Source organism: Monocercomonoides exilis (assembly GCF_001643675.1).
Source record: "Monocercomonoides exilis strain PA203 chromosome Unknown scaffold35-1074681, whole genome shotgun sequence".
NCBI classification, from domain to species: domain Eukaryota; phylum Preaxostyla; order Oxymonadida; family Polymastigidae; genus Monocercomonoides; species Monocercomonoides exilis.
The window spans coordinates 324108-352036 of NW_027150580.1; the positions used below are offsets into that span (position 1 = coordinate 324108).

At 43.2% G+C, this 27929-nt stretch overlaps 4 protein-coding genes across 4 annotated transcripts; 2 read left to right on the forward strand and 2 right to left on the reverse strand.

Annotated features, from left to right (window-relative positions):
- Positions 1 to 4: 4 nt before the first annotated feature.
- MONOS_11976 (uncharacterized protein) lies at positions 5 to 5659 on the forward strand (the record flags this gene model as incomplete). The annotated part of the gene is made up of 1 exon (XM_067864553.1): positions 5 to 5659. One exon carries the CDS (start codon positions 5 to 7, stop codon positions 5657 to 5659), a length of 5655 nt encoding a protein of 1884 aa, XP_067723890.1.
- A 217-nt stretch (positions 5660 to 5876) lies between these two features.
- Positions 5877 to 8498, forward strand: MONOS_11975 (uncharacterized protein; the record flags this gene model as incomplete). Its single annotated transcript, XM_067864552.1, has 8 exons — positions 5877 to 5908; positions 5977 to 6204; positions 6280 to 6359; positions 6426 to 6535; positions 6575 to 6659; positions 6728 to 6885; positions 7044 to 7892; positions 8081 to 8498. The coding sequence occupies 8 exons, from the start codon at positions 5877 to 5879 to the stop codon at positions 8387 to 8389; spliced, it is 1851 nt and encodes a 616-aa protein (XP_067723891.1). The 3' UTR covers positions 8390 to 8498.
- Positions 8499 to 9328: 830 nt separating this feature from the next.
- On the reverse strand, positions 9329 to 14505 carry MONOS_11974 (putative EamA-like transporter family). Its single transcript, XM_067864551.1, has 6 exons — positions 14380 to 14505; positions 14313 to 14325; positions 14182 to 14259; positions 13960 to 14124; positions 13521 to 13889; positions 9329 to 13352 (listed from the first exon to the last, which is right to left on the reverse strand). Exons 1-6 carry the CDS (start codon positions 14431 to 14433, stop codon positions 9739 to 9741), a joined length of 4293 nt encoding a protein of 1430 aa, XP_067723892.1. The 5' UTR covers positions 14434 to 14505; the 3' UTR covers positions 9329 to 9738.
- A 214-nt stretch (positions 14506 to 14719) lies between these two features.
- Positions 14720 to 27864, reverse strand: MONOS_11973 (uncharacterized protein; the record flags this gene model as incomplete). Its single annotated transcript, XM_067864550.1, has 4 exons — positions 14720 to 27362; positions 27439 to 27535; positions 27600 to 27711; positions 27796 to 27864. 4 exons carry the CDS (start codon positions 27862 to 27864, stop codon positions 14720 to 14722), a joined length of 12921 nt encoding a protein of 4306 aa, XP_067723893.1.
- Positions 27865 to 27929: the final 65 nt, after the last annotated feature.

Genomic DNA, 27929 nt, shown 5'->3' on the forward strand with positions numbered 1-27929 from the left:
CAAAATGGCGAAGAAGTCGTGGGCGATGAGGAGGAATGAAGGGATTCCCCTGATGCGAAAGGCAGAGCAGATGAAAGTGCTATCATATGCTTACACACCACAAGACGCAAATGCAAACATCATCACAAATGCCAATGTGAATGTGAATGTGAATGTAAATGAACCTCCTCCTCTTTCTCTTTCTCTTCCTGTTACTTCTTCTTCTTCAACTTCTGCTTCTTCTTCAGCTGCTTCCTCTAACCAACAAAAAATGCCTCTTATTTCTGTGTCCAATCACAGCGCGCCACACTCATCTGATGGAATGACCAGCAGCCGCACTGAAGAAGGAACTCCAACCATTGCACCAACCATCCAGCCACCAAAGCCAGCATCACCGTTATCGCTATCATCATCATCATCATCATCATCTTCTTCTTCTACTTCTTCAACTTCTTCTTCTGATGCTTCATCATCATCATCAACACCCAAGTCCATTTTGGATCCTATCAATTCTCCTTCCAAAACAGCCTCTCAACAGTCTGCCAAGAGCATGCCATATCAGCCATCGTCTGCCTCTCTTGTTTCTCTCTTCCCTTCTTCGCACCTTTCTTTCACAAACACACAAAACCAAACAAGTCATTCTTCTTCTTCTTCGAATTCTTCCTCTTCTTCCTCTTCCTCTTCTTCCTCTTCCTCTTCTCATCAACCGCATCTAAGCTCTTCCATTTCCTCTTCATCCTCTGAACAGAATGGAAAGCACTCAAACAACAACAACAACAACAATAATAACAATAATATTTCCTCTGGTGTTCAACAGCCGATGGCTGCTGTCACATCCTCTTCTGCACTCACACCAGCTGTTCCTCTGGTCACGCCACACGGAACAGCGCCACATTCGACTATATCCAATTCAAATTCATCATCATCATCTTCTTCTTCCTCTTCTTTCTCTTCCTCTTCCTCTTCATCCAAACCAGCCCCTCCTCTCCCCTCTCGCCGCCTACCAAAATACACCTCCTCAGGAGAGATTATCAATGCTATCCGCTTTCTTTCTGACAGACAGCTCCGCAAGCGCCCCGAGTGCATTTCACTGGCCGAGTCGCTCTTGTCTATTGGCCACAGCAAGTTCGGCATTTCTTCTGACTTGTGGATTGCCACTGCTCTTTTTCACCTCTCCTTCACACGCAGCCAGACGAAGACGGGGGAGGCGCTGAGGACGGCAAGACAGTGCATTCCGAATGTGATTGAGCGCTGGCTCATCTTTGCACTGCTTCACGACATGGAGAGGAAATCATCAAGAAGTGGAGGAGGAGGAGGAAGTGGGGGTGGAGGCAGTGGAAGTATGCAGAATTCATTGGGGGTTACGTTCCGGTTGGAGTTTGCGAAGGCGCAGCATGCACACGAGGTGAGCAAAGCGTATCTGCAACAGGCATATCTGCTGTTATCAAAGGAGCACAGTGACATGGAGCGTATCATGACATTTCTGGACAAGGCCATTGTGAATGAAGAATTGTCAAGGAAGACGCTGTCTGAGCTGCTGAAGCAGTATCCGCAGTCAACACAGGTGCTGAGGGAGCTGGGCAGTCTGCTGCGAGACATCTATCGAGACGACGATACAGCGACGATGCTGTTTACAGAGGCGAATCTGTTGGAGGAGGACTCGATTACGATGCAGACAGGGAACACGACTGAGATGGAGTCGATGGCTGGGGAGAGCAGATACAGCAAGCGCTCGTCGTTTGCTGGGAGTTCGATGGGGGTGGACAGTGTGCTGCAGAAGAGCAGGAAGCAGAAGGCGAAGAGGAGAGGGAGAGGGAGAGCGAGGGGAGGAGGAGGCAAAGGGAAAGACAGCAAGTTTGATGTGATTGAGGACAAGAAGAAACTTCTTCCTTTGTTTGTTCCATTGCTGGCAGTTTCGATGGTTGCAGTGATTGCATGTCTGGTTGTCTGTTTTGTGCTGGTGGCACAAGGATTTCAGGACATCTTGCATTATGTCAACTGCATTGACAGCTGCACCACTCTGCTCAACAACTTCATGGGCAGCTATCTCTACACGATGTATTACACCCTCCGCCTCAAGATCGACTTGGGAAATGCGAGCGTTGTTTCAGACGGGGTGAAGTTTCTGCCTTCTTTGGAGTGGATTTCTGCGAAGATACAGTCGCAGTCGCTGTCGATGGGGACATTGTTGGATGAAGTGTATGGGGCAACGAAGACAGACCTATCGTTCAGCTATTTGGAGCATGAGTACATCCAGCAGGTGATGCTGGAGTACAATGTGAGCGACAGCGGAGTGGAGGAGTTCATATATGGTTGGACATCACGGGTGAATATGATCGATCTGATCAACAGCTTCAGCAACATCGATGACGATATCGTGAACAACTTTGATCCGAGTTCCTCGTTCTCCACGTGGATCTTCTACATCTGGGCGAACGCGCCAGTGATTGGGCTGGAAGGGATGAAGCGGATGGCGATAGAGTATGCCAACACAGCAGAGAAGGAGACGCAGGACTTGTCAATTGCCCTGGTGATTGTTGGGGTGTTCTCTATTGTGGTGCCGATAGCTGTGACTATTGCACAGTACACTGTGACATTGAGAAAGCTGAAGAAAGAGCGGAGGGCCGTATTCTTCCATTTGTGCAGTGCGCCGAAGAGTCAGATTCTGAAGCTGAAGCAGCGGCTGGATGAGGCAGACAGGGACGAAGACGACGAGGCGGTGACGTTTGGCACGATGCAGTCGAGCACAATCACAGCCAGTGGGACGAACAAGCTGCAAGGAGAGAGCAATTCTGAGGGGGAGATAGAGAAGGATGCTGATGGAGTAGAAGGATCAGATGGGGTGGTGGGAGAATCGATGAAGAATGGAAGCAATAGGAACAATAACAATAACAATAGCAATAGCAATGGAAATGGAAATTGCAATGGAAACAGCAACAGAGGTACAGATATAAGTATCTCAAACTCCTCCAACACAAGCTCAGCACGCGACACAGGACTCAAAGGAGACTCAATTCTCTCATCTCGAAGCACCCCAACAGCAGACGATGATCACTTAAAAGCCAATGGTTCTTCTATATCAGCCTCACAAAGTGCATCAGGGCTAGCTCCATCGGCAAGAGGAGGTGAGCTGGATGGGACGTGGCCGCTGGGGATGATGCCACCAGCAATGCCGAGCATGATGATGCAGACAGGACAGATGGGGCAGATGGGGTTGGCAGGGCAGATGAATCCATTGACACAGGTGGAGGAACCAGCTATGCCGATGACGATGCAGACGCCAATGCAGATGCAGATGCAGATGGGCAGTGGAGGGATGGGAGGGATGGGAAATGCAGGCAACATTGGAGGAGTGAATGGTATTGGAGGAGGAGGTGCAGGAGGAGGAGGAGGAGCCGGCCTTGGGATCGGGAGTCCCTTCCTGTTTGGCACAGCATCGTCGATCAACAGCATGCTGATGCCGATGTCGCCGCACAGCGCGCTTCTGTTTGGTGGCCTGTCGCCACGGGCAGGGCTTGATGTGAAAGGGGAGCCACACACAGGGATATTTGACCAGATTGGGATGGGGCCGATAAATCAAGGGGCAGGGCATGGGCAGGCACCGCAGTACAATGGGCAGATGGGGATGAAGCAGAGTGCGAATGGGGGTTCGATTAATGCTGCATCTGCTGCTGCTGCTATTGGAGGAGGAGGAGGAGGGAGTGGTAATAATAGTGACACTTGCAATGCAAATGGAGGGGGAGAAGAAGGAAAGAATGGAGAAGGGGCGGAGAATGCATTTGAGTTGGATCTGAAGAAAACACTTGCGGGGGATAAAGAAGGGAGCGGGAAGGAGAGCAGGATGATGGAAGAGGAGCGGCTGTTGGAGCAGCAGCAGGACGAAGAAAGTCGGTTTGAGCTGCAAGAGGCAGTGAACAAGATGTCCTCGTTCATTCCTGGCTCCTTCTACTTCCGTGTGTATGGCGGGCTCTCAGCCATTGGCTTCTTCAATGTTGTCTTTACCGTTCTAGTTGTGATATCTTTGACGACTGTGATGCGCTACACAAACAGCATCTTCATCAACGGCTACAGAACAGCCATCCTCTGTGAGCTCACAGTGCTGGTGACAAATGCCGGCACGTCGATTTTCCCGCCTCTGCCAGCCAATGTGGACAATGTGAACTGTGAGTACTCTACAAACCCCGTCTGGTCGAACTTAACTCACTTGCATAATGACAGCTACGAGCAGCAGAAGCTGATAGCTGCTCTGTTTGAGTTTCTGAATGCGCTGCATGTGAGGGCGACGATGGGGTCGGACTTTGGCGAGGCGGCATTCACACACGACGAGGCGGTGGATGCGCTGACGGTGGAGCGGACACTGAAGGAAGGGACACAGGGGATTCAGCTGATGTATGGAGAGACAGACTGCTTGGATCCAGACCCAGAGGTGTGCAAGAACAAAGAGCGGCTATTTGACAACGTGGGGCGGTTCACGGGGCTGGAGGCGCTGATGAACATATATGTGAACAATGTGTTGATTGTGATCAAGACGCAGGATCCAGACAACGACATCAAGCTGAACACGCCTTGCCTGCAGATGATAAATGCACTCACACTGTATGACCTAAGATCGGGTTTGACGCTGTTCAGAGACTCAATCAAGACAGAGCAGAAGGAGCAGATCAACATGTACACGTCGCTGCTTATCGCCTTTTTTGTGCTGGCGTTTATATTTGGCTTTGTGGGCTTTTGCTGCTGTCTGTTTCCAACGAGGAATCTTTTGTTTATGGTGGCGAACAACTCAGCCAAGATGAGTGAGCTGGACCCTTCGTCTGATCTGGCAGAGCGGACAGGGATGGGAGCAGCGAGGTGGAAAGAGGAGTATTCATGTGACTGCCACCGCTTTGACAAAGAGCACCAGCAGATTCTGCTGTTTCTGGCTGTGGTGTGCTCGAGCATTGACCCGCAGATCAACATTAGGGAGCAGCTGGAGGAGCTGATGGAGAGTGAGGATGAGGATGTGAAGAAGCTGGCAGAGCTGGTGAGGCAGGCGAGCTTTGACGACAGCCACGGGGGTTATGCTGCAGGCGCTGGGGCATTTGGTTCTTCTTCTTCGTCGTCATCATCATCTTCTTCTTCCTCTTCTTCTTCTTCTTCGTCGTCGTCAGCTGGGTTAGATGAGATTGGTATAGGAGGTGCAGAAGGGAACGAAGGGGCGATGAAGAAAGCGAGGGAAAAAGCGAAGATTGTGCTGCTGTCTCTATCATTTCTTGTGAAGACGACGTTTTCAGCACTGAAAGATGAAGAGCATCTGATGCAGAAATATTCCGTTCCGAAAAAGCACCGCCGAATCCACGACCGTTCGCACGCCCAGTTTCTGAAGAAAGTGCAGGCGTCAGTGATATCCATTGGGGCGACGCTGAGGCAGAAGAAAGAGCTGAACAGCACGCACACACAGCAGCTCACACAGGAATACATCGCCTGGCTGACAGATCACGTGGTGCATACAGACAGAGAACTCACTTCGCTCCTTGTGGGGAAAGCACCAGAGTCTGAGCTGGAGAAGGAAGTTTCGCTCCACAACATGAGCGTGCCGAAGTCGTATGCCCAGTTTCTGGATTCGGACAATGCTTCACTTCAGGATCGCAGCTTATTCGAGAAAATGCTCAAAATTTTGGGCATTGGAGTTGCTGTCCATTGATTTGAAAATTTTCTTTTATTCTATTTTTAAAAAAAAATTTTTTTTTATTTTTAATATTTATTTTTTTGTATGTATTTTGGTTGTAATTTATTATATCGTCTTCTTTATACTTTTTTTTACAACACGTTATTGATTGATATCTGCTTTTTGAAGTTTATATTTATGAATTTTCATGTGATTTATTGATCGTATGTACCATCATATGCATTTCAAACATATGATCTTAGATTTTTATCTTGCTTTTTATATGTATATCACTTGTTTTATTCATTTCATTTTATCTATACCGCCTTCCATGCATTTTTATAAATATTAAGATCAACATTTTCATCAAACCCATCATTTTATACTATTTCAATGGGGTGCGGGAGCTCTTCTGACAAAAGCAGTAGCAAAGATAAAATAGTTAAAAACGGTAAAGGCGAAGATGAATCGGTCAAGCAGGCACCTCGTTTGCCTACATTCAATGGACGTCGCCTTATGCAAGAAGTGAAGACATCCTATGAAAATCCTGATAAGGACAGCTCGGATATTGATTTCCCACGGTTTTTAATAACATAATTAATAATGCAAATGCTAATTGCTGTTTAATTTATGCAATTTGTTCTTAATATGTTTAGTTTCTCAAAGCATATGATTATCTTCAATCAACTGCGTCAAATCCTTTGGTCTTCAGAATTTGAACAAGATAGCAGAAATAGTATGTCATCTTTATTCACGATTGTGTTTTGCCATATTGATCCACAATTATTATTTCAAAAAAAAGCAATTTTAACTTCACTCGAATTAATGGTTGCTATTCTTGAACCTAGAAGGCTGACAAAAGTTCAGACTGAATTAAAAGAGAAATGGGAAAATGAGCCTGTGTTAAATGAGGTTTCTATTTTTATTGATTGAGCAATAATGGTTGTTTAGTTGAATGAAAAGCAGAAACAACGCTTCACTGTATTTATTGATGAGGTTATCCAAAAAGGATCACCGACACATCTTGTAATGAAAGGTTTATTATGTGTCATTTGTTGTGCGCTTTAACTTTGATTATTTTTTGTATTTAATTTTTTTTTTTAGCATTAACTCAAGTTCATTATTTCCCTTGCGCAATGGCAATGACGGATGCTCTTGAGCCTGAGCATAAGTTTAAGGATGGTGGGTCTTGGGTGGTTGAAGTGACATTACCAACCCCTCAATCACTAGATAACTTTAGAAGGGAATTATCTCGTTTAAGAGTTTGAAAAAGAATTTTTTATTTTTTTTTATGTGTGATGCTTTGTTGATATTAAATTTCGAATAAAAAAAATATTATTTTTCCAATTGCATGTGGAAATGTATTCAATCAATTGATACAATGAATTTTTCTATATATATTCTTTCTTCGAATATTCAGCTGACAATCAGCACGCCAGATCAGCCTTGGACTTTCCGTGCACCTCCTCGCCCTCAGTTGGCTGGGCTGCCTGCAGTATCACCAAAAGTACCAGCAAGTCCCAAACCAAAGGCAAAAGCAAAGCCAAAAGCCAAGCCGAAGGCCAAGAAGGCTGCAAAGAAGCCGGCGAAGAAAGGGAAGAAGAAGGATGATAGCGATGACGATAGCGATGATGACGATGATAGTGATGATGATGACAGCGATGATGATGACGACGACGATAGTGATGATGATGATGATGATGATGATGATGATGATGATAGTGACGACGACGATGATGATAGCGATGATGAAAGTGATGAAGACAGCGACGATAAGAAGAAGAAGAAGGGAAAGGCAAAGACCAAAGCAAAAGCTAAGGCAAAAGCAAAAGCAAAAGCGAAGCCGAAGAAGAAAGCAGCGAAGAAACCGGCTAAGAAAGGAAAGAAGAAGAAGGACGATAGCGATGATGACAGTGATGATGATAGCGATGATGACGACAGTGACGACGATGATAGCGATGACGACGATGACGATGATGATGATGATGAAGACGAGGATGAGGAAGAGGAAGAGGATAGCGATGAAGACAGCGACAACAAGAAGAAGAAGAAGAAGAAAGGAGGGAAAGCAGCCAAGCCAGAGCCGAAGAAAGAGATGAAGGAGGAGCCTGTTGTTGCAACCACAGTAGAGAGAATTCCCACACCTGTCATTCCAAAGGGACCAGATGGTGAGCCGCTGTTCAATCTGAAACCACCCACGATTCCTATCCCGTCGCCAAGCAATCTCGTGATTGTCACGCATAGAAAGACTCAGACTACAATTGAGCCGGTTTGAGGAATTAATTTTTTTTTAAAAGTGAATTAAATAATTATATTTAAATTAAATTTTATATTAATTTTGATGATGTTGTTTTTTTAACATTATCTTTATGCATTCATTGTTTATGTATTCTTTCTATTATTTCCCTCCTTTTTTTTTTAAAAATAAAATACGACTACTGATATTTTCCCTTCTAGTTCTGCACCTGGACTGCCAACTTCAACACGTTCTTCACAGTCGAAGACACACGTTTTGCTCCGACACGCAAGGATGCCATGAAGGATCCAGCAGCCGCACAGAAGGAGCAAGTGCCTTGGCCATATCCAAACACGTTCCCGACTCGGCTGACGCTGAACTATGCGTCTGTGTCTATGGACCACTTTAAGTTTGAGCCAGGTGTTACATTAGAGCAGAAGAGGATATTCCTGTACAGATTGGGAGTGCCGAAGGCACAAATAGAGCATATTACAGGGGAACCTATTGAGGCTAAGAAGGAGGCGGTGTAAATGAAGGAAGGTGGGGATAGAGGAGGGGTAGGATACAAGGGAGGGTGAGAGGAGGAGAGAAAGAGAGAAAGAGAGAAAGAGAAAAGAGAGAAAGAGAGAAAGAGAGAAAGAGAGAAAGAGAGAAAGAGAGAAAGAGAGAAAGAGATAGAGAAGCGTATAGATGTGTTTTGTGGATTAATGTAATTAATAAGGATTGTAAGTATCAAATGTATATATATCCTTGATTGTTTGGCTGTAGATTGCTATGAGATTAGTCAAACTCTGTTTACATACAAGTTGAAGGTGCTACCTTCAAACGTATTTCTTTGTCTTATGTGTCTTCTTAATGCTTTCATCTTCTTTTGGATCTTCGATAATTATTTTTTATTTATTAATTAATTTCCCTTTCTATAATTTTTTTTTTGTTATTGTAGTTTATATTTAAATGTGTATATTTTTTTTTTTTTTTTACTTTTTTGATTGTTATTATGTTATCCTGACAGAATGTTATCTTTTCAATGTAATGCTCTCAAATTGATTGCAAATGAATATAATGCTGTGTTATCAATTCCCGTTCATCACAACGCATTTTGCTAATCAGTTCGATTTGTTATTGTTAGACGTTTCATCTGTGCATATGCGACTCATATCACCACTGTTATCATGTCTGAGTATAGCAAAAAAACAATAAAACAGAACACAGTTATTTTTTTATTTGATTAGGTCACTTTATTCATTCATTACTTTTATCCCTCAATGCGTTTGTCCCACTTTTTTTATTTAATTTTTTAGTTTTTATTTTGTTAATTTTTTGGATAATTTCTTTTTTTTTTATCATTTAATTTGCCAGCTGATTCCTTTGCTTTCGAGAATTTGTGTAACATTTAATCGTATCAATTATGATGGCATTCATCATATCACGATCTTTAAAACTTATTACTTACATATCTTAGAGAATAGCTTTGATTTATCATTTTTCTCTTTGAAAAATTGAAAAACAAACTCGTAAAAAATTCAGAGATAATAAAAATTAAGAAGTGTCAAATAATTGTACTAAGAAAAAACACATTAAAGACATAAAAGAATCGATAACTAGAAACAGTGAATAATTATTACATAATTCTAAATGTTCTTGATCGAAAATTCCATTTATTGATTTTTCTTATAATTTTTATTATTTTTTCATTTGCTCTTCATATCATGGAACAGTATGAAACATACATAAACACATCATTTTGACTCAAGTCAAACAGACAAAAACAACAATAATAAAAAATAAATTATCAACAACAACGAAAAAAAATAACAACTCTTTTTTATAAAAATTATGAAAATCCATAAGTATCAATACACTCTTTATAATTTTTCTATCAGCTTTTTGAATGCGATGGCTGCCCAATAATTGTCAAAGGAACAGTCGGGGTGTTATTTCTAGTCAGTGATGATGCAATAGACGCAGATGAATGTGATGGAGGCAGAAAAGGTTGTGCAGCCAGCTGATTAGAAGAAGTTGTCTGTATGAAAGAAGACAATGGAAGAGGAGGAGAAGAAGAGGAAGAAGACGTCAAAAAGGAGGAGGAAACAGAAGCTGATGGTGGAATTGCCTGTGGAAGAGCAGGAAGTGCTGATAATTCAGAGAAGATAGGGGGAGGTGAAGAAGAAGAAGAAGAAGAAGATGATGATGATGATGATGATGATGAATTGTATTGTTTTGCTTGTTCGGAAGAAGCTGTCTGAACAAATGAAGAATCATAATCTCTTCTTCTCTCTATGCGATCTGATCTATCATTATTTCCATCTATTTCAATAATTTCTGTATTATCATTCCTTTTCTCATTATCATTTCTTCCATTTCTTCCTTTCTGTGATTGTTTTTTCCTTTCCGCCTGCAGCTTCCTCTTCAATTCCTTGTACACCCTCTCATCTTCTGAGTCCCACTCATCATCATCATCTTCTTCTTCTTTCTTCTTCCTCCTCCTCCTCTTCTTCTTCTCATCTCCTTTTCCATTGAAACTATTACTATCCAGATATTCATATCTTCTTCCCTTTTCATCCTTCTTCCATCGATTTCGTCTTCTCTTGTGCTCTTCTTCATTACCTCCTCCTCCTCCTCCTCTCCACATTTCCTCTTCCTCTCTTTCCATTTCTTCATCTTTCTCTCTTCTTTCTCTTTCTTTTCTCTCTCTCTCTTTCTTCTCTCTCTTCTCTCTCTTCTCTCTCTCCTTCTGCTCCGCCTGCACCAATGACGATGCAGATGATATGTTCAGAAGAGGCGGAAGATGAGAAGGGGCATCAGCACCCGAAGCAAAAGGAGAAGAGAAGAATTTGAACCACTCAGAAGGCTTGAAGGGATTCTGGGGGTGCGTGGATGAGGATGAGGATGAGGATGAAGATGAAGCAGAAGGGAAGGTGTGATGAGAAGAAGAAGAAGAAGAAGAGGAAGAGGAAGAGGAAGAAGATGTTGTTGAAGAAGAAGATGTTGATGTAACTGACGCTGCAGCAGTTGTTTCGTTGTCTGTTGTTACAATCATAGAGTTGCTGCCAATTCTATGTGAAGAAGGTTTCCTATGTGTAAAAGAACGAGAACGAGAACGAGAACGAGAACGAGAATGATTGTGAAAAGAATGAGAAGGAGAAAAAGAATGGTGATGAGAAGAAGAATGAGAAGGAGAAGAGGAAGGAGAAGCCAGCAAGCCAAATGTTTCTTCGTGTTCGATGGAGTCTGGACTGGAAAAACGGCCACATGAAGAGCGAGGCATAACAACACCGACTGCCTCTTCAGCAATGATGGGTGGATTGTCTATCTCATCTATATCTTCTAGCGAGGATGAAGAAGGAGAAGAAGAGAGAGAAGGCGATGATGAATGACGGCTCTTTGAGGAAGATGCATGTGTTGGTGATTCTGGCCATCTGTGCATATTTCTGTGTGGATGGAAGCTGTGGTGCTTGTGATGATGATGATGATGATGATGATGATTTTGATAGGAACAATTCTTGTTGAATTGGCTGGAGCTGTTTGAGAAGGACTTTGAAGAAAGAGGAAGATCAGAAGAAGATGGAGATGGCGAAGAAGAAGAAGATGATGATGAAGCATTATTTTGCTGTAATTCTGCATTCTCTTTCTGGCTTGACATTACAGCCGACGAAGATGAGTTTAAAGACGGTGGAGCAATCAGAGCTGGTTTTGTAGCAGAAGCAGAAGAAGATGCATTCATATGCTGATGAGATGATCTAATGATAGGCATCGAAGGAAACGGATGATGTGACAGAAGAGCAGAATGATAGAAAGAAGAAGAAGACGACGACGAAGGAAAAGGCGAAGGTGAATGCGAAGAAGAAGAAGAAGATGACGATGATGATGAGGAGGAGGAGGAGAAAATAGAATATGCAGATGATAACCCAAACAGCTCAGGCGAGAAAGTGGAGATGGAATGAAGCGAAGACGATGCAAGAGAAGAATGTTGTGTGGCGGATGATGCATTAAATTTCCCTCTTTTCATTGCCTGTTTCTGCGCAGCCCATTCTTCAGCCATCTTCTTCCACTCTTTCTCTCTCCTTCGCCGATGCTTCTCTTTCCTCTTTCGCCTCAGATGGCGCAGGAGAATTGAATCGTCAGAGGAGAAGAGAGAGGAATTGGAGGTGAGTGATGATAAGGATGACGATGATGACGATGATGGTAAAGAAGAAGAAGAAAGAGAAGAAGAACGAAACGGAGAAGGAGAAGAGGAAGAAGAGGGGGAAAAAGAAAGAGAATCAGGAGATTTCGAAAGAGAACGTAGAGAACGTAGAGAACCAGATTTAGATAGACTTTTTGTATTTAAACAAGAGCCACTGTCATTTGTTGAAGTCTTATCTTCTGTTCTTTCTCTTTCATGTCTTTTGAAACGTGAAAATTTGAATGAAGATTCATCAGCCATGTTGAGCTGTGAGGGAAGCGATGCTACACTTCCAATGGAGGAAAGATGGGTGTTTTCAGAAGGAAGCATAAAGGAAGATGAGAAGGAAGAGGAAGAGGAAGAAGAAGAATTTGGAGAAGTTGATATTTCTTTAACTTCTTGCGAATGATTCTCAAACAACATATTCGGCTGCATATCTTCCAGCTGCCTCATTCTTTCCCTCAGAACTTCACTCTGCTTTGCTTCTTTCTCTCTCATCATCTCTTTCCTCTTCTGCACCGTCTCTTCAAATGCCCTCTGATTTCGCTCTCTTTGACTCTCACGCAGCGTTTCATTCTGCATCTCAATGCTTTTCTTGTCTGATTCCATGAATGAAATGCCATCTTCATTGCCACTTCCATTTTTATCACTACATTTATTGTCACTTCTTCCATTTCTTTGTCTTCTTCTTTCTCTTTCCACACCCCACTCCATCAGTCTAAGTGATGACATCGAAAGAACTGAATGAATACCCTTCAGCTCATCACGCTGAATCTTCTCTGATATTTTCTCTTGTCTCCTTTCATTTTGTGCTCCTTTGCCTTCCTTTGTGGTTGCAATACTTATTTCTCCTTCTCTTCCTTCTCTTCCTTCTCTTCCTTCTACATTCCTCATCTGCCTCTCTTCTTTCAATAACATTCTCAATCGCTCTCTCCGCTTCCTCTTCCTCTCCTCTCTTTTCTCCATCATCCTCAGCAGCAGCGCATCTGCTTTAGCCTCCTTTTCCCTCCGCCTCATCTCATCTTCTTCCTCTTTCTTCTTCTTCTCTTCTTCCTTCCTTTTCTCCGCTCTCCTGTCTATCTCCCTTGCAACAATCATGCACGTAAGCCCAGCCACTGCCAGAGGCATCCCGACTCCTTGTCTCCACGTGAAGGGCTCGCCAAATATCAGATAGGAAAGCAGTGCTGTCACAAAGGGCTGCATTGTTGAATAGATAGAATAGAACATTGGAGGCAGGATGCCTGCTGTGATTGATGTGAGTACATTCGCCACACACGACCCTGCGACTGTCGCAAAGGCCAGCGCAAACCAGCTGATCCATGTGTATTCTAATAGAGAGGGAAAAAGCAAGTGAGCAAAATTAGGAATAGAAGTTTGTGCAAAGAAGGAATTGGGAATATGGATAAAAAGTTTAATATGTGAATAAAAATGATAAAGATAAAGAAAATTAATGTTATTTATGATGTGTTGATACAATAATTGTGAATATCACAAACTGATTGGTTCAAATGTTTTCCACATTGGGATAACAACAAATGCCATAATCACCATGGAAATTAATGACATCCAACTGTTAGCTGACATTGCTGGCATAATTCGAGAGCATCTTCGTTGACTTATTCGAGTCAGCGCTTGAGCAATAACATTAGCTAGCCCAAGCAAATATCCCCATGTCTCGTTAACATCAAACGGCTCCCCGCCTTCCACTCCTGCAGCAGCACTTATCATTTTGTCTATTCCCACCATTACCAGCCCTCCTGACACTGTCAAAACAATAGCGATCAAACGAAGAATTGTAAAATGTTCTTCTTTCATTATGACAGCAGCTATCATTGTTGCTATTGGTGAAAGTGTTCCAATGCATGCTTTTTATTTAAATAAAACATATCAATTTACAAAATTAGCTCAAAATTTCAACGTGAAATTCTTTCAAACCAAGTTTACCTGCATCAATAAAATTTAAAGCACACAAATATGGAACTTGCCCAAATACTCCTCCAACAAGTGCATAAATAAAAAGATCAAGGATATGTTTCTTTTTTGGATACCAAAATCTTTCGTTTGGCAGAAACAAAGTTACAGTAAACAAAGTTACAGTGGCTAAAAAACATTGTGCAAAAGAATGTGCCAACTTCTTAAGAGAAAAAAATTTCATACCTCCAGCAAAACGAAAAAATCCAAAAAGAATCATGTTCCATCCATCATTAACAGCATACTTTGAAAGAACAGTATATCCTACATTGACACGAAATGTTATATTTTAGCTTAAGTTATTGATAAAATCGAACCTGACCAAATACACTGACAAATTTTCAATAAATAAAAATTAAATTCTAGCCCTTATAAATTGCAAACTTGCACAATAATGAGCAAGACATGTGCAATGATTTGTATAAAAGTTTCATTCATTCTTGTTGATACACTCAATAACAGTAGACAAATGTAAAATAATGCTTATAAGTTTGTCAAAACAAAATTTTTAAAAAATATTATGGCGTGTGCCACTTTATAAAACAAGAAGGGCGAAATTAAGTTGTATAAAAATGAAAAGAAATATGAAAAAAACTCAATAAATATCCATAGACAAATGAATTTTGCCATTTAACCGTGATTAAACACAATGATAAAAATTTAAAAAAAATTATTTATTAAAAATTACTCTACAAAAAAGACTCATATTCACACAAATAAAGAATTATGTGCGAGGAGGCGGTGGAAGCTGCTTAAAGGTTAAAACCATGTTATTATTATTATTATTATTATTATTATTAGCAATACCATTATTATTATTACTTTCAGATGCAGCTGCAGGAGTTTGCGGGAGAGCCGATCGTGTGTTGAGAGAAGGCGAAGATCTCAAAAGCACCAGAGGTTTGTTTGCCATTGGGATGATGTGGCTCAGAGGATGAGAGGAGAACAAGAACTGAGTAGGGGAAGAGGCAGGAGAACACTGGGGGTGAAGAGAAGTGAAGGAAGATATTGAGGAGGAGGAAGAAGATGAAGAAAGAGGGGAAGAAGAAGGATCGAAATTAAAAGAAGAGGAGGAAGAGGAGGAAGAGGAAGAGGAGGAGGAGGAAGAAGAAGAAGAAGGAGAAGAGAACTGATCCAAAGAAGGAATCGAAAAGGAAGTCTGAATAGTTGGCGAGCTTGCAGAGGTTCGAAAGATAGTTGGATTATACTGCGGAGAAGAGGAAGAGAAGAAAGAGTTAGAGAAAGTGGGGGATTGAGAAGGGGAGAGGAAAGGGTGAATGAAATGAGAGGCAGAAGGAGAAGTAGGAGAGACGGCTGAAGAGAAGAGGTTGGCTGGGGAAGTTGGGGGAAGCAGGCTGGGAAGAGAGGAGGAGGAGGGGAAGGAAGAAGAAGAAGAAGAAGAAGAAGAAGAAGAAGAAGAAGAAGAAGAAGAAGAAGAAGTGGAAGAAGAGGAGGAGGAATTAGAATTAACTGAAGAAGAAGAAGAAGAAAATGAATTAGAAGAAGAATTGTTAGAAGAAGAGAATCCATTAGAGAACGTGAGGGGAAGCAGAGCAGAAAGAGAGCCATAAGAGCTCTGTGGGAGGGCAGAGGATGAATTCAGCTGTGATTCATCAGGTGGAGTGGGAGGGGTGTATCCAAAGGAGAGAGAAGAGAGAGTGGAAAGAGAATGAGAAGAAGGCACAAGAGTGAAGGGGGCAAAGAGAGAGGCAGCGACGGCAGGAGAGGCAGAAGAAGAAGAAGAGGAGGAGGAGGAGGAAGAAGAGGAAGAAAAGGTTGAAGAAGTAGAGATTGAAGAAGAAGAAGAAGTTAATGCATGAGGAGGAGGAGAGGATGTTGGAAAAGCCACAGCAGAAGGAGAGAAGGAGGCAGTATAGAAAGAAGAAGGATATGCGGGGGAGTTCAAGAAAATTGGCTGTTCATTCAGATTGGAGTTGGAATTGGAGTTTGAAATAGAAGCAGAAATTGTAGGGGAGCCTGTGGAGGCTGAGAGGAAGAGAGGAGAGGAAGAATCTAATGAAGAAGAAGAAGAAGAAGAAGAAGAATAAGAATAAGAATAAGAATAAGAATAAGAAGAAGAAGAAGAAGAAGAAGAAGAAGAAGAGGAAGAAGAGGAAGAAAAAGAAGAGGAAGAAGAGGAAGAGGAGGAGGAGGAAGAAGAAGAATTGGAAGAAGAAGAAGAAACAGATAGAGATTGATATGGAGCAGACTGAGTAAACTGAGTTTTTGAGGCAAACGAAGAGGCAGAATTCGAAACAGACAACGAAGATAAAGCAGCAGCAGACAAAGAAGAAGAAGAAGAAGAAGAAGAAGAAATAGAGCCAGCAGCAGAGCCAGAAGCAGAAATCAAGCTGTCTTCATTCGACGACTGGAGAGAAGAGAAAGGAAGGCCAAACACACTGCGGTGCGCAAGATCAGAGTGAGTAGAAGCAGTCGAGCCCGACCGCTGGTGCTTGAAGCGGCAGGGCATGTTGCATCCACCACTTCCTCCACTTCCTCCTCCTCCATTGTAATTCACATAATTGCTTCCATTGTAACTTCCAGCAAAACCTCCAGAAAAACTTCCATTGAAGCTGTTATTATACCCACTTCCATTACAATTGCTACAGATCCCTCCATATCCAATGCTTCCTCCAATACTTCCATTGCTAATTCCGCTGTATCCCAAATAAGCTCCTTGCTGCTCCAACTCCTGCATCTCCTCTGATGTTATCTCAGGAGACAGAGAAAGAGAAAGAGAGAACGAAGAGGCATTCGATGAAGATGATGAAAGCGCTAGAGAAGGCTCTGGTGATTGGAGGATGAGTGGCTGCTGCTGTAATTGAAATTGTTGTTGTTGTGATTGCTGTTGTTGTTGCTGTTGTTGATATTCAACAGAAGGCAGAGGAAGTACAGCATACACTTGTGACACACTGGGCATCTGGTTGCTTTCTCTTGATGGATGAGACGAAGAGGAAGAAGAAGGTGTTATGTTAGCATTGTTCTGATTGTTGGATATGCCTGAAATACTCATCATCCCATTGGCAGTAGTATTATCAGTGGAAAAGGCTGTGGTTGCAGCTGTGGCTGTGGCTGTGTGGATGGCTCCTGCTGTTGTTTCAGTTGATTGAGCAATAGAAGATGTTGTTGGTGCTGCTAATGTTGATGCATTCACTGTTTCTGATGCTGCTGCTGCATCTGCTGTTGATGATGATGATGATGTTGTTGTTGTGGTTTCTGCTTTCATGTGGTGTTTCTCTTGCTGCCCCATCCTCAATGCAAACGATGATCCTTCTAATGGAAGCGCAAAATTCATCGGCGCTGGCTCAAACCCAATCTGCCGGCGGAACAATTGCTCCGCATCATCTTTCCCTTCGCCTTCCCCTCCTTCACAAAATGTTCTTTCTCCTCTTCTTCCTTTTCCTCCTTCTCTTCCTCTTTCCCTTCCCACTTCTTCTGCTGCCATTGTTGTTCTCATAGAAGTCATAGTATTCATCCCTGTTAATGCTCCGGCTGTTATCATTTCCTTTTCAACATTTCTGTTGAAAGATTTCATCTGAGAAGCATCAAACACACAATTCGCTTCTCTTCCTTTCTGCTCTTTTCTTCTTTGCTCTGTCTGCAACAGCAGCATTTGATTATTGTTGCTGTTGTATTTGATGTTATTATTGCAATTGCCATAGCTGTTGCGATAGTAATCGTCTGCATTGTAAATTCCACCCAGCTGCCTCCGGTTGTTGTTGTTGCTGCTGCTGCTGCTGTTGTAAGCCTCATCAAGGAAAGATGATGAAGTAGAAGAAGAAGAAGATGTTGTTGTTGATGAGGAGGAGGAAGAAGAAGAAGAAGATGATGATGATGATGAGTTCATAGAAGATGAAGATGCCACAGTGCTGCCACTTGTATATGAATTCGTGGTCGATGGATACGAACACGAATAGCTCGACATCTCATTCGAAGGCGGAAGCGAAATAGAAAGTGCCTGCTGCTGAATTAGCTGCATTTGTTGCATCTGTTGTTGTTGTTGTTGTTTTGGCACAAAAAGCTGTTTTTGTTGCCTCATTTGAAATTGCATGTGTTCTCTGTTAAATAGTGGCTCTGCTAGTGACAGGATGGGTGACGGCGAGGCAATGGGGGAGGTGACGTATGAGGGAGAGACAGGAGAAAGAGAACAGATAGAAGAGATAGAAGGAGTGGCAGACATTGAGGAGATCTGGACAGTGCGGATGGAGGATGGATGGGGAGAAGGGATTAAACCAGATGAGGAAGAAGAAGAAGATGATGATGAGGAGGAAGAAGATGATGATGATGGAGGAGTAGTATCAGAAGCAGAGGAAGAGGAGGAGGAGGAGGAGGAGGAAGCAGAAGTCGAAGCTGACTCACAAGAAGACATCGAAGTATCTGTGACAGGTGCTGACGAGATAGCAGAGGGAAAGAAAGAAGGGTTGGATGAGAGCGAAGCAGCTGCAGATGTAGCGTCAGAAGAGTATGGCTGATAGGGCTGATAAGAAGGATAAGGTGGGTGTGCATGCTGAGTGAGCTCAGACATAACTTGTCTGTCTGGAGGGTTTGTCAGCAGCTCCTGGAGTGGAATGGATTTGGAGGAGGAAGAATGCACAGGATAATCCGAATCACTGGAGAAAGGGAAGGAAAGCGGAGGATGAGGAGGAGAAAGAGCAAGGTGTTGGTGGAGCTGGCTGATTGGGCGGTATAAGGGAACAGACATGGGGAGATGAGACAGCAAGTCAGTCGGGGATGCTCCGGCTCCACTTGGTCTGCCTGTATTACTTGTATTACTAGCATTGTTTGTACTGCTTGTATTTATTGTATTATTGATTGTGTTATTGATTGTGTTATTGATTGTGTTATTGATTGTGTTATTGATTGTGTTATTGATTGTGTTATTGATTGTGTTATTGATTGTGTTATTGATTGTGTTATTGATTGTGTTATTGATTGTGTTATTGATTGTGTTATTGATTGTGTTATTGATTGTGTTAATTGTATTGCTTGGAGGTGTTATATTCGATGCATATGACGCATTCGACGCATTCGACGCATTCGATGCATTTGAACAATTTCCAGCATATTCCATGCTTCTTGTCTGGGCAAGTGCTGGTGTCATTATCTCCTTCCCCCTTTCCACCCCATCTTCCATTCTCTTGCTGCTTCCAGTTGCATTCAACGGCTCAAGCTGATTGAACGTGGCCCGCACAGCCTGTTCTGGTCTCCTCCCAATCCATGATCGTGCTGAGTGGATCATCGTCACTGATCCCTCGCTATCTGCTGTGCTGTTCTGGTTGTGCAGATCCAGCTTCGAAGGGTGGCGGTGCTTTGTTCTCTCGTCTGTCAAACCCAAAATTGCCCAGTTGTCAATTGTCTGTCCGGTTGTGTTATTGTCATCTTCACCGTCATCATCTTCATTGTCGATGTTGTTATTATTATCAGTATCATCGTCTTTGTCTCCTTCCTCTTCTTCCTCCTCTTCTTCTTCTTCCACATCTGTATTGCTCCTCCTCATCCTCCTCCTCTTTCTCCTCTTATTCTTCTTCGTAGTCTTCTTCTTCTTCTTCAGCATCTTCATCTTCTGCTGTTCATCACATGTGCTGCGTGCAACAACCATGTCTGTCATTGCTGACAGCACTTCATCCACAGGCAAGCTGGGTGAGTCAGAATGTGGAGATGGCTCTGCAGACAGCGAAAGAGGGCCAGGTGCAACAAGCTGTGGAGAAGGCGATAGAGACAGAGATGGAGACAATGAAACAGACATTGAGGCAGATGCAGACAGAGAGGCAGACATTGAGAGAGAGGCAGCTGAGTGGAAGAAGGATGGGTCAGCTGGGGGTGAGTGCATGGGAGAGATGGAGGTGTGGTGGAATGGGAGGCGTGTGGCTGCACGGGACTGGTAGTGGCGCAGTTTGACAGACGATGGCTGGTTTGTGCTGCTGCAGGTGTTGCTACGCTCATCATTCTCATTCTGGTCAATGACATCTGTATTATCTATGTTATCAATGTTATCTGTGTGACTGTTATTAGTAGCATTTGACATGTTAGAGATGTTTGTGATCATCTCAATGGCAGAAGAAGGATTGTTCTGTGAGTGCATCTGGGGCAGCAGAGAACGTGTGGACTCTGAGTGAAGCAGAGGCTGTGCCCTGGCAGCGTAGACAGCTGCAAAATCAGCATCCAAATCGTCTCGAATGGGAAGCAACGGGAAAGAAGAAGTCTTCTTCATTGTCCTGTGCTGGCGGCAGTATTCGCAGTGGTGTTGATTGGGTTGATTCTGGTTATTATGATTACTATGATTATCATCATGATGATAATGGTGATTGTGTTGATGGCAATGATCACAGCACCGATGATAATGTTGCTGCTCATCAGAGCGAGCAGACAAAGGCCACAGGAAAGGCAGCTCTCTCGTGTTCACTTTCTCTCCCTTCTGAATCGCACACACAACCTCCTCTGTCTTCTCTATCAGCGCCCTTCTCATATTCTCCCTCAGAAACTTCTTTTCGGCCTGCCTATGCATCATCATTTCCCTCAGACGTATTGCAAACTCCTGTCTGTTCGGTGTCAGCAGATCCATATCGTCTCTACTCCTCCCAACAGACACACTTGCAGTTCTACTCATTCCACTCATCCCAGATGCACATGACGCACAAGATGCGCCAGAGGAGATAGTGCAAACAGATGAAGAGCTGTTGAACTTCTCCTGTGAAAGTGCAGCAACTGAACTTGAATTAGACTTTCTGTTTAAGCTTTGTTTGGGCTTTGGACTCCGTTTCTGCTTGGGCTTGGGTGTTTGTGCCTTTCGGGAAATCTTTGGTGAGACTTTGAGTGAAGTTGATCCACGTGATGCAGGAGAGAGTGAAAGAGATGGATGGAAGGAAAGAGCTTGCAATTGAGACTGAGACTGTGAACGAGATTGTGCTAGAGTCTTCAACGGAGCCTTTCCGAGTAATGTGGATATTGTCTTGACAGATGCAGAAGTTGGTGTTGTTATCATAGCAGTTGCATTTGTTGCTGTAGTAGTTGTTGTTGATCCTCCAATTGTTGGAGATGCAAATTCTCCTTCAACAGCATGTGCAGATGGTGATGTTTCACTCTCTCCCTGCACATTCCCAGCAACTCCACTCTTCGTATTTCCTTTCTGTCTGCTTCCTCCTCCTCCCACAACTACTGCTCCTCCGCTCCCTGCTTGTATCGGTTGTACACCTGTATGACTCATCTGGCACTTCGAAGAATGATGGGCAGAATCCGCATCAGTGCGCCTTGCAGGTGAAAAGGAAGGAGAAAAGGGGGAGGTTGAAGGAGACACATCTGGAAAAGGTAGAGATTGCCTCGATGGTGATGGGCTCATCAGCTGTGGAGTTGAATGAGGGATAAGCGACAAAACGGGGGATTCCGTTGTGGAGTAAGAACTTGCGGGTGAGGGAAACAGATCAGACATGGAAGACAAAGAGCCATGAGAGAGCATAGGTGTCTGGATCTCAGAGGGAGAAGGGGAGGTCTGCAGGATGGTGGAAGCGAGGGAAGGAAGAGTGGAGTGAGAGACAAGATTTCCTTGTTTCTGCATTTGATGTGTGTCTGTCTGTGAGTATGAGGTGGAGGTGGTTGTGTGGCCAATGTCTGGAGAGACGTGCCGTTGCTGCTGCTGATATTGGAGCTGATACTGCTGATGATACTGCTTGTGTTGATGCCCAGGTGAGGTGGAAGAGGAAGGAGAGATGCATGAGACAGATGAAGGCGACGATGCAGACGGTGACTGGAGTGAGCGTTCCAATGAATGTGCCTTTTGTGCCTTTTGTGTTTTTTGAATGGTCTGTGTTGTCTTTGCAGTTTCTGCTGATTGAATAGAATGGATCGATAGGATTGATGATTGGACTGATTGGACTGACTGTGAAGATGACAGCGAGTGCTGCATTGCAGCTGATCCACTGGTGCTCATGCTGAGCTGGCCAGTGGCTGAGGAAGACGATGTGGAGTTTGTGCGTTGGATGCTGTGGACAGACAGAGGAAGAGATGCACTACTCAGCATGTGTGTTTCGTTGTTAACGTGGCTGAGTCTGTTGAGTACGTTGTGACTATCACTGTTGTTGATGTTGCAATGGATAGCGGTGTTAATGTTGTTTCCTTCATCACTGCTGCTACTGCTTGTGGCAGTGGTAGTCGTAATTGCACAACTGTTGATGTGGTTAACACCTGTTGCCAATGAGGCAGTTGATGATGATATTGTTGCTGCTGATGTTATTGGTGCATTTGGTGCAATGTTACTACTCCCTCCATTCGATCCTGTAGACATCACTGTGGCTGGTGTTGATGGTGTGATTGCATTTGAGACGGCATTGCTCAACACACTGTACGACGATGACGAAGACAGTCCAGTTGAGTTTGTACATTGTTGTTGTTGCTGATGATGCTGTTGCTGGGATAAACACCCTCCTTTCTCCCATTCCTGTGCTGAGTGAGCAGCATCCATCCCGTGTTCCACCTCGAAATGGTGAAGGGAAATGTGCTTGAGTGAGCGTGTGGAGTATGTTGGAGTAGCTGAGCGGTTCGACTTGGAGCGGCGAGATAGCGTGCGGCTGGTGTGAGAGCGGGAGTTAGCATGCGAATTGGTGCGGGAACGTGAGTGCGATTGTGAGTGGGAATGGGAATGAGATTTCGAATGGGAGTTAGAATGAGAGTGGGAATGGGAATGGGAATGGGAATGGGAATGGGAATGGGAATGGGAATGAGAATGAGAATGAGATCGGGAGCGTGTCTTGTTGGAGACTGTTGAGCGGATGGTTCTGTTTGATAGGGAAGGCGTGAGAGAAGACATGTGCAGTGTTTGGAAGGACTTTCTCTCAGATGATGGCTGGCTGTCAAAATGAACGGGATCGACGCTGGAATAAGGATGGGAGTACTGGTTGTGGGTTGTAAGAGCAGATAAGTGCAAGGGAGGGACAAGAGAGCGGGCAAGCATGGAAGAGGAAGAGGAAGATGAAGAAGATGCATAGACTGCAGAAGTGTTCCCATGATTATTGTCACTGTTATTGTTGTTGTTGTTGTTAGCACTTCCACTTCCATATGTATTCATATTGACATCATCAGGAGACTTAAACACACCATCTGATGGTGGTGGCATCAACAGAGCTGAAGAGGAAGATGAAGATGAAGATGAAGACACATCTGAAGACGTTGCTATTGCACCTGATGATCCAGCAACTTTCTCTTCTGATTCTCTTCCTCCCATCCCATTCTCCTTCCCATCCACTCTTTCTGTTCCATTTCCCTCTTCCTTTGGAGGGGCCAACAGTTCCTGTACACTCGGAAACACCATCTTCTCAGCTTCTGACGATGTGCTGTGCACACTCCATGAGACAGAAGAAGAGAGCATTCCTTTCTGCGCAAGCATATCATACTCCTTCGGCCACACAATGCTGCCTGTTAAAGGGGATATAGAACCCAGGGGATATGAAAATGCAAGAGTGTTCATGTTGTTGCTAATGTTATTCATGTTATTCATGCTATTGATGTTATTCATGTTATTCATATTGTTTATGTTACTGATGTTACTAATGTTGTTGAGGCTGTTGATGCCATTGCTGTAAAGGATGCTGTTAATGTTGGCATAATTATTACTGTTGTTATTGCTATCGATGTTGTTTGGATAGTTATTTGGAAGCTGGCTTTGCTGAAATGAGAGAAGAGGTGTCCCTATTGTAAAAAGCATAGAAGATTGTTGTGCCAATGGAGATGATGACAAGGAAAAAGAAGATGAAGTAGATAAAGAAGAAGAAGAAGAAGATGATGATGATGATGATGATGAAGGAGTTAAAGAAGATGAAGCAGCAGTAATGTCTTGGGGTATATCCGTGTTCAGCAGTTCATTTGCCTTGTTTTTAGCTGTTTTGTTCTGTTTGGGCACAAATGGAGCAACAGAAGAAGAAAGCTGCAGACGCTTAGTAATTGAGGTTGATGAAGGAGAAGAAGAAGATAGAGAAGAAGAAGGCAAAGATAAAGAGGAGGAAGAAGAAGATAATGATGAAGATGAAGAATTAGAAGAATTAGAAGTTGAAGATATTCCGTGCAACCCTATCAGCTGAGCAGATGCATTTTCATTAAAACCATCTTCAGTGTTGTCTGTTGCAGTGAGTGGGACATCCTGTGAAAGTTCTGAAGACAATCCCAAATGGCTTGCTTGATTATGAGCAGAAGATAAAGAAGAGATTGAAGACAGAGAAGAAACAGAAGAAAGAGAGGAAAGAGAGGAAATGGAAGAAAGAGAAGGAAAAGAAGGAAGAGGTGGGGGAGGTGGTGGCGGAAGGCTAAGTTTTGTAAGTGATCGAGAATTGGAATGAGATGAGAAAGAAGAAGGAGAGAATGAGGAGGCAGAAGAAATGGAAGAAGAAGAGGAAGAAGATGATGTTGATGTTGACGAAGGAAAAGTAGATGAAGAAGAGGTGGAAGAAGTTGAAGAGGTTGAAGAGGTTGAAGAGGTAGAAGAAGATGATGAAAGAGGAGAAGGAGAGGAAGAGGAAGACGGTAAAGAAGAAGCAGATAGAGAAGAGGAAGAGAGCATCAGAAGAGGAGATGAGGTGGAAAGAGGGGACTGGGAAGAAGGCAATGAAGATGGATAAGAAGAAGGACAGGAGGAAGGGTAAGAGGAAGAATAAGAAGAGGAGGAGGAGGAAGAGGAAGAAGGGTATGAAGAAGAAGAGGATGAGGAAGAAGAAGAAGAACCCGTGTTTGGTTGAATGATATTGTTTGGATTCAGTGCAGGTGATTGTTTGCCGAGAGGAGATGGAAGCTGTACTGGGATATGAAATGAAGACGAATAAGACTTTGTGGATGGTCCTGCAAATGAGCTGTTTCGAGGAGAAAGAGAGGAAGAGGAAGAAGAAGATGAGGAGGAGGATGATGAGGAGGAGGAGGAGGAAGAAGAAGAAGAAGACGAAGAGGAGAAAGGAGATGAAGAAGAAGAAACAGAATCATAACCCATGTTTTGTTGAGCAGATGAAACTGGCAATGCATTCAATGAATGATTGATCTGTTGAGAATAACCAGAGTAATTGCTTGCAGGCAAAATAATGCTTCCATCATCAGCAATGGAAAGATGAGTGAAAGATGGAAGAGGCTGCTGTGGATAGTGAAGGGAGACAGTTTGATAAGGGGATTGTTCAGATGGAAAGGTATTAATTGGTTGGTTTGATTGATTCAATTGATTGGATAGTATAGATTGATTGGACTGCATTGGTTGAATGGATTGTATTGGTTGGTCAGCCTGGTTCAATGGAAGAGATGGAAGAGGTTGAATGGATTGAGCAGATTGCATTGAAGAAGAGGAAGAGGAAGAAGAAGAAGAAGCAGGTGAATGAGAATTGAGCATATTCCGAGAAGGAAGAAAAAAAGTGGAAGGGGAAGATGGCTGAAACTGCCTGGGGTAATAATAATAGCCAAAGGATGAAGAAGAAGAGGAGGAGGAGGAAGAGGAAGGAGAAGGAGAAGGAGAAGGAGCTGTTGATGTATTTGAAGAAGGCATTGCAGAAGAAAAAGAAGAAGAAGATGATGATGATGATGAAAGAGAAAGAGATGGATGAGAGTTAGACAAAGGCGTTAGAGGCATCCCCATATGGACATATGGAGAAGATGAATACATATGTTGAGGGATAGAGGAAGAAGATGAGGGAGAAGGGGAAGAGGAAGATGAAGAGGAAGAAGAGGAAGAAGAAGATACAGCAAAGTTATTAGGAAAATAATACGGCTGAGCAGAAGTTTGTAATTTTGATGTCTTTTGATGCTTCGCAAATGGAGGCAAAAATCCAGCTGAAGCTGTGAGATTGTCCATATGCTGTGACTGAGGCATGGCTCTGTACTTGTTGGATGGATTCATTGGCATCTGCATCTGCAACTGCATTGGAATTTGCATTGGCATTTGCATTTGCATTGGTATTGATGTTTGCACCTGTGTTTGCATCATCTGTTGATAGTTCTGTTGTTGTTGTTGTGATTGTTGCTGTGATTGAAACATCTGCTGTTGTTGCTGCTGAAGCTGATGTGGAAGCTGTTGAGGATGCTGAGGATGTTGAAGCATCTGTTGTGGAAGATTCTGCTGTTGAGGAGGAAGATGCTGCAGTTGTTGTTGTGATTGCTGTTGTTGTGATTGTTGTTGAGCATTCTGCTGCTTATTGAACGTGACAAATGGTGAGTCCTTCCATGGATTGAGTGGGTCATCTGTATCGTCCTGCTCTCCAACATACAGCTCAGCTGGCTGCACATCTGCGGCATTAGACTCAGCCATCGATTGTTTTGAGTCTTTTCCATGTGATGCAAGTGAATCCGATGGATGAGAAGTTGTTATTAGTGAAGGATTCCGGTTAGTTGTTCCATCAGAACCTGTGGAAGAAGATGCTGTTGATTGATTGTAGTGCTTGCAGATCTTCCTGTCACTTTCTTCTTCTTCTTCTTCTCTTTTCGTCATCGTCTCCTTCTTCTTCTCGCGCGGCATCGCCCACTCCGCTACCAGTTTTGATCGAAAGAACTTCTTCTCCTGACCTCCTCTTTCTCCTCCTCCTCTTTCTCCTCCTCCTCTCTCATCGCTGCTTTGGCTCCACGCAATCACCGCTCCATCGAGCAGTGCCAGTGCCTCTTCAGCTGCCTTGCGGCATCGAAAGTGCACAAAGCAATGCCCAGTGTGAACTGTAACTTCTGTTCTCTCTGTCTCCTCTGAAGGTGGCTCATATGAAACATGCTCTTTCTTCTCTTTCCTCTCTCCTTTCTCGCCCTTCTCGCCTTTTTCTCGCTTCTCTCCTGCGTCTCGCCTGTCGCGCATTGGGATGTTCACCATCTTCAAACACTGCATCATCTTCTCCACTTGCTCATGATCCATGCCAACAGATGCACCCCCAGAAGCAGACTGCTTCTGTGATGCAGCTGAAGACGGAAAAGAAGAAGACGCTGAGGTATTTTGAAGAGAACTGCCGCTCTCTCTGAGCGATGCTGTTATTTTCTGCTCGGCAATGTCTCGAAGCGCCGTGTGTATCAGCGTCACGAGATCTCCCCTATCACCATTAGATGGTATTCCTCGGAGGTAGATGCTCTTTGTCTTTTCTTTTTGGCGAGGGTCGTTTGTTCGCTTTCGTGCAAAATACGCAACAAGAGTGGACCCTCCGATAGACATTCCGCTGATAGTTCGCAATGCAGAAACACAATCAGCGTGAGTTTTAAAGCTTCCCCAACCATTATATCGCCCGCTTCCTCCATCTTGAGAAAGAGAAAACGAAAGCATTTTTTGTCCAATGCGCTCTTCTATTACTCTTTTAACATCTTTTCGAGAAATTGTCATCGGAATATTGACAATAAACAAGCAATTCTTCGAATCCACAAAATGTGATTTTAAAAAAATGCTGTGTAATTTTTATTCAGATAAATAAGAAATTTTTTCATCCATAAATAATGATCAAAGATAATAGTAATAAAAACCGTTTGTCAATTGTTGGTACATAAAAGGTTGGAGGTGAAGAGTCCTCTGATGCCTCAATTGCTCTTTCGTAATGGTCAAAACGTACAAATGCATAGCCTAAGGAAAATGGTAATTATAAAAATCAAATATAATTTTTTGTTTTGATGCACGGCTTGCATACATTCTCCAACTGCTGATTTCTCTTTTTTTATTAATGATATCTCTTCTATTGAGCCATATTTGCAATAAGCATCAAAAAGTTGTTGCTTCGACAATTCAGGAGGGACGCTAGGCTAAAGCATATAATCAATAATATTTGAAAAATTTCACAAATATTTTTATTAGAATTACAAAAATATTATTAAGTTATAATAAACTATATAAAGGCCAAAGATGGGTTGTTGATGAGTGCTCGTGTCATCTGGCCAGCATTGAGCACTGTCCATAGACAAAAAATTGTAAAATGTTCCCAACTAAGTCGTGGAAACACTCTGGAGCAATGGAAAAAGTT

What these genes read in the sequence shown, in the direction of transcription:
- MONOS_11974 (XM_067864551.1), bottom strand. Translation starts at nt 14,433, where the DNA reads ATGAATGAAACTTTTATACAAATCATTGCACATGTCTTGCTCATTATT. An exon ending in ATTTTTTCGTTTTGCTGGAG is followed by an intron (nt 14,125 to 14,181) that starts GTATGAAATTTT and finishes AATGTTTTTTAG; the next exon opens with CCACTGTAACTTTGTTTACT. An exon ending in TATTGATGCAGGTAAACTTG is followed by an intron (nt 13,890 to 13,959) that starts GTTTGAAAGAAT and finishes TTAAATAAAAAG; the next exon opens with CATGCATTGGAACACTTTCA.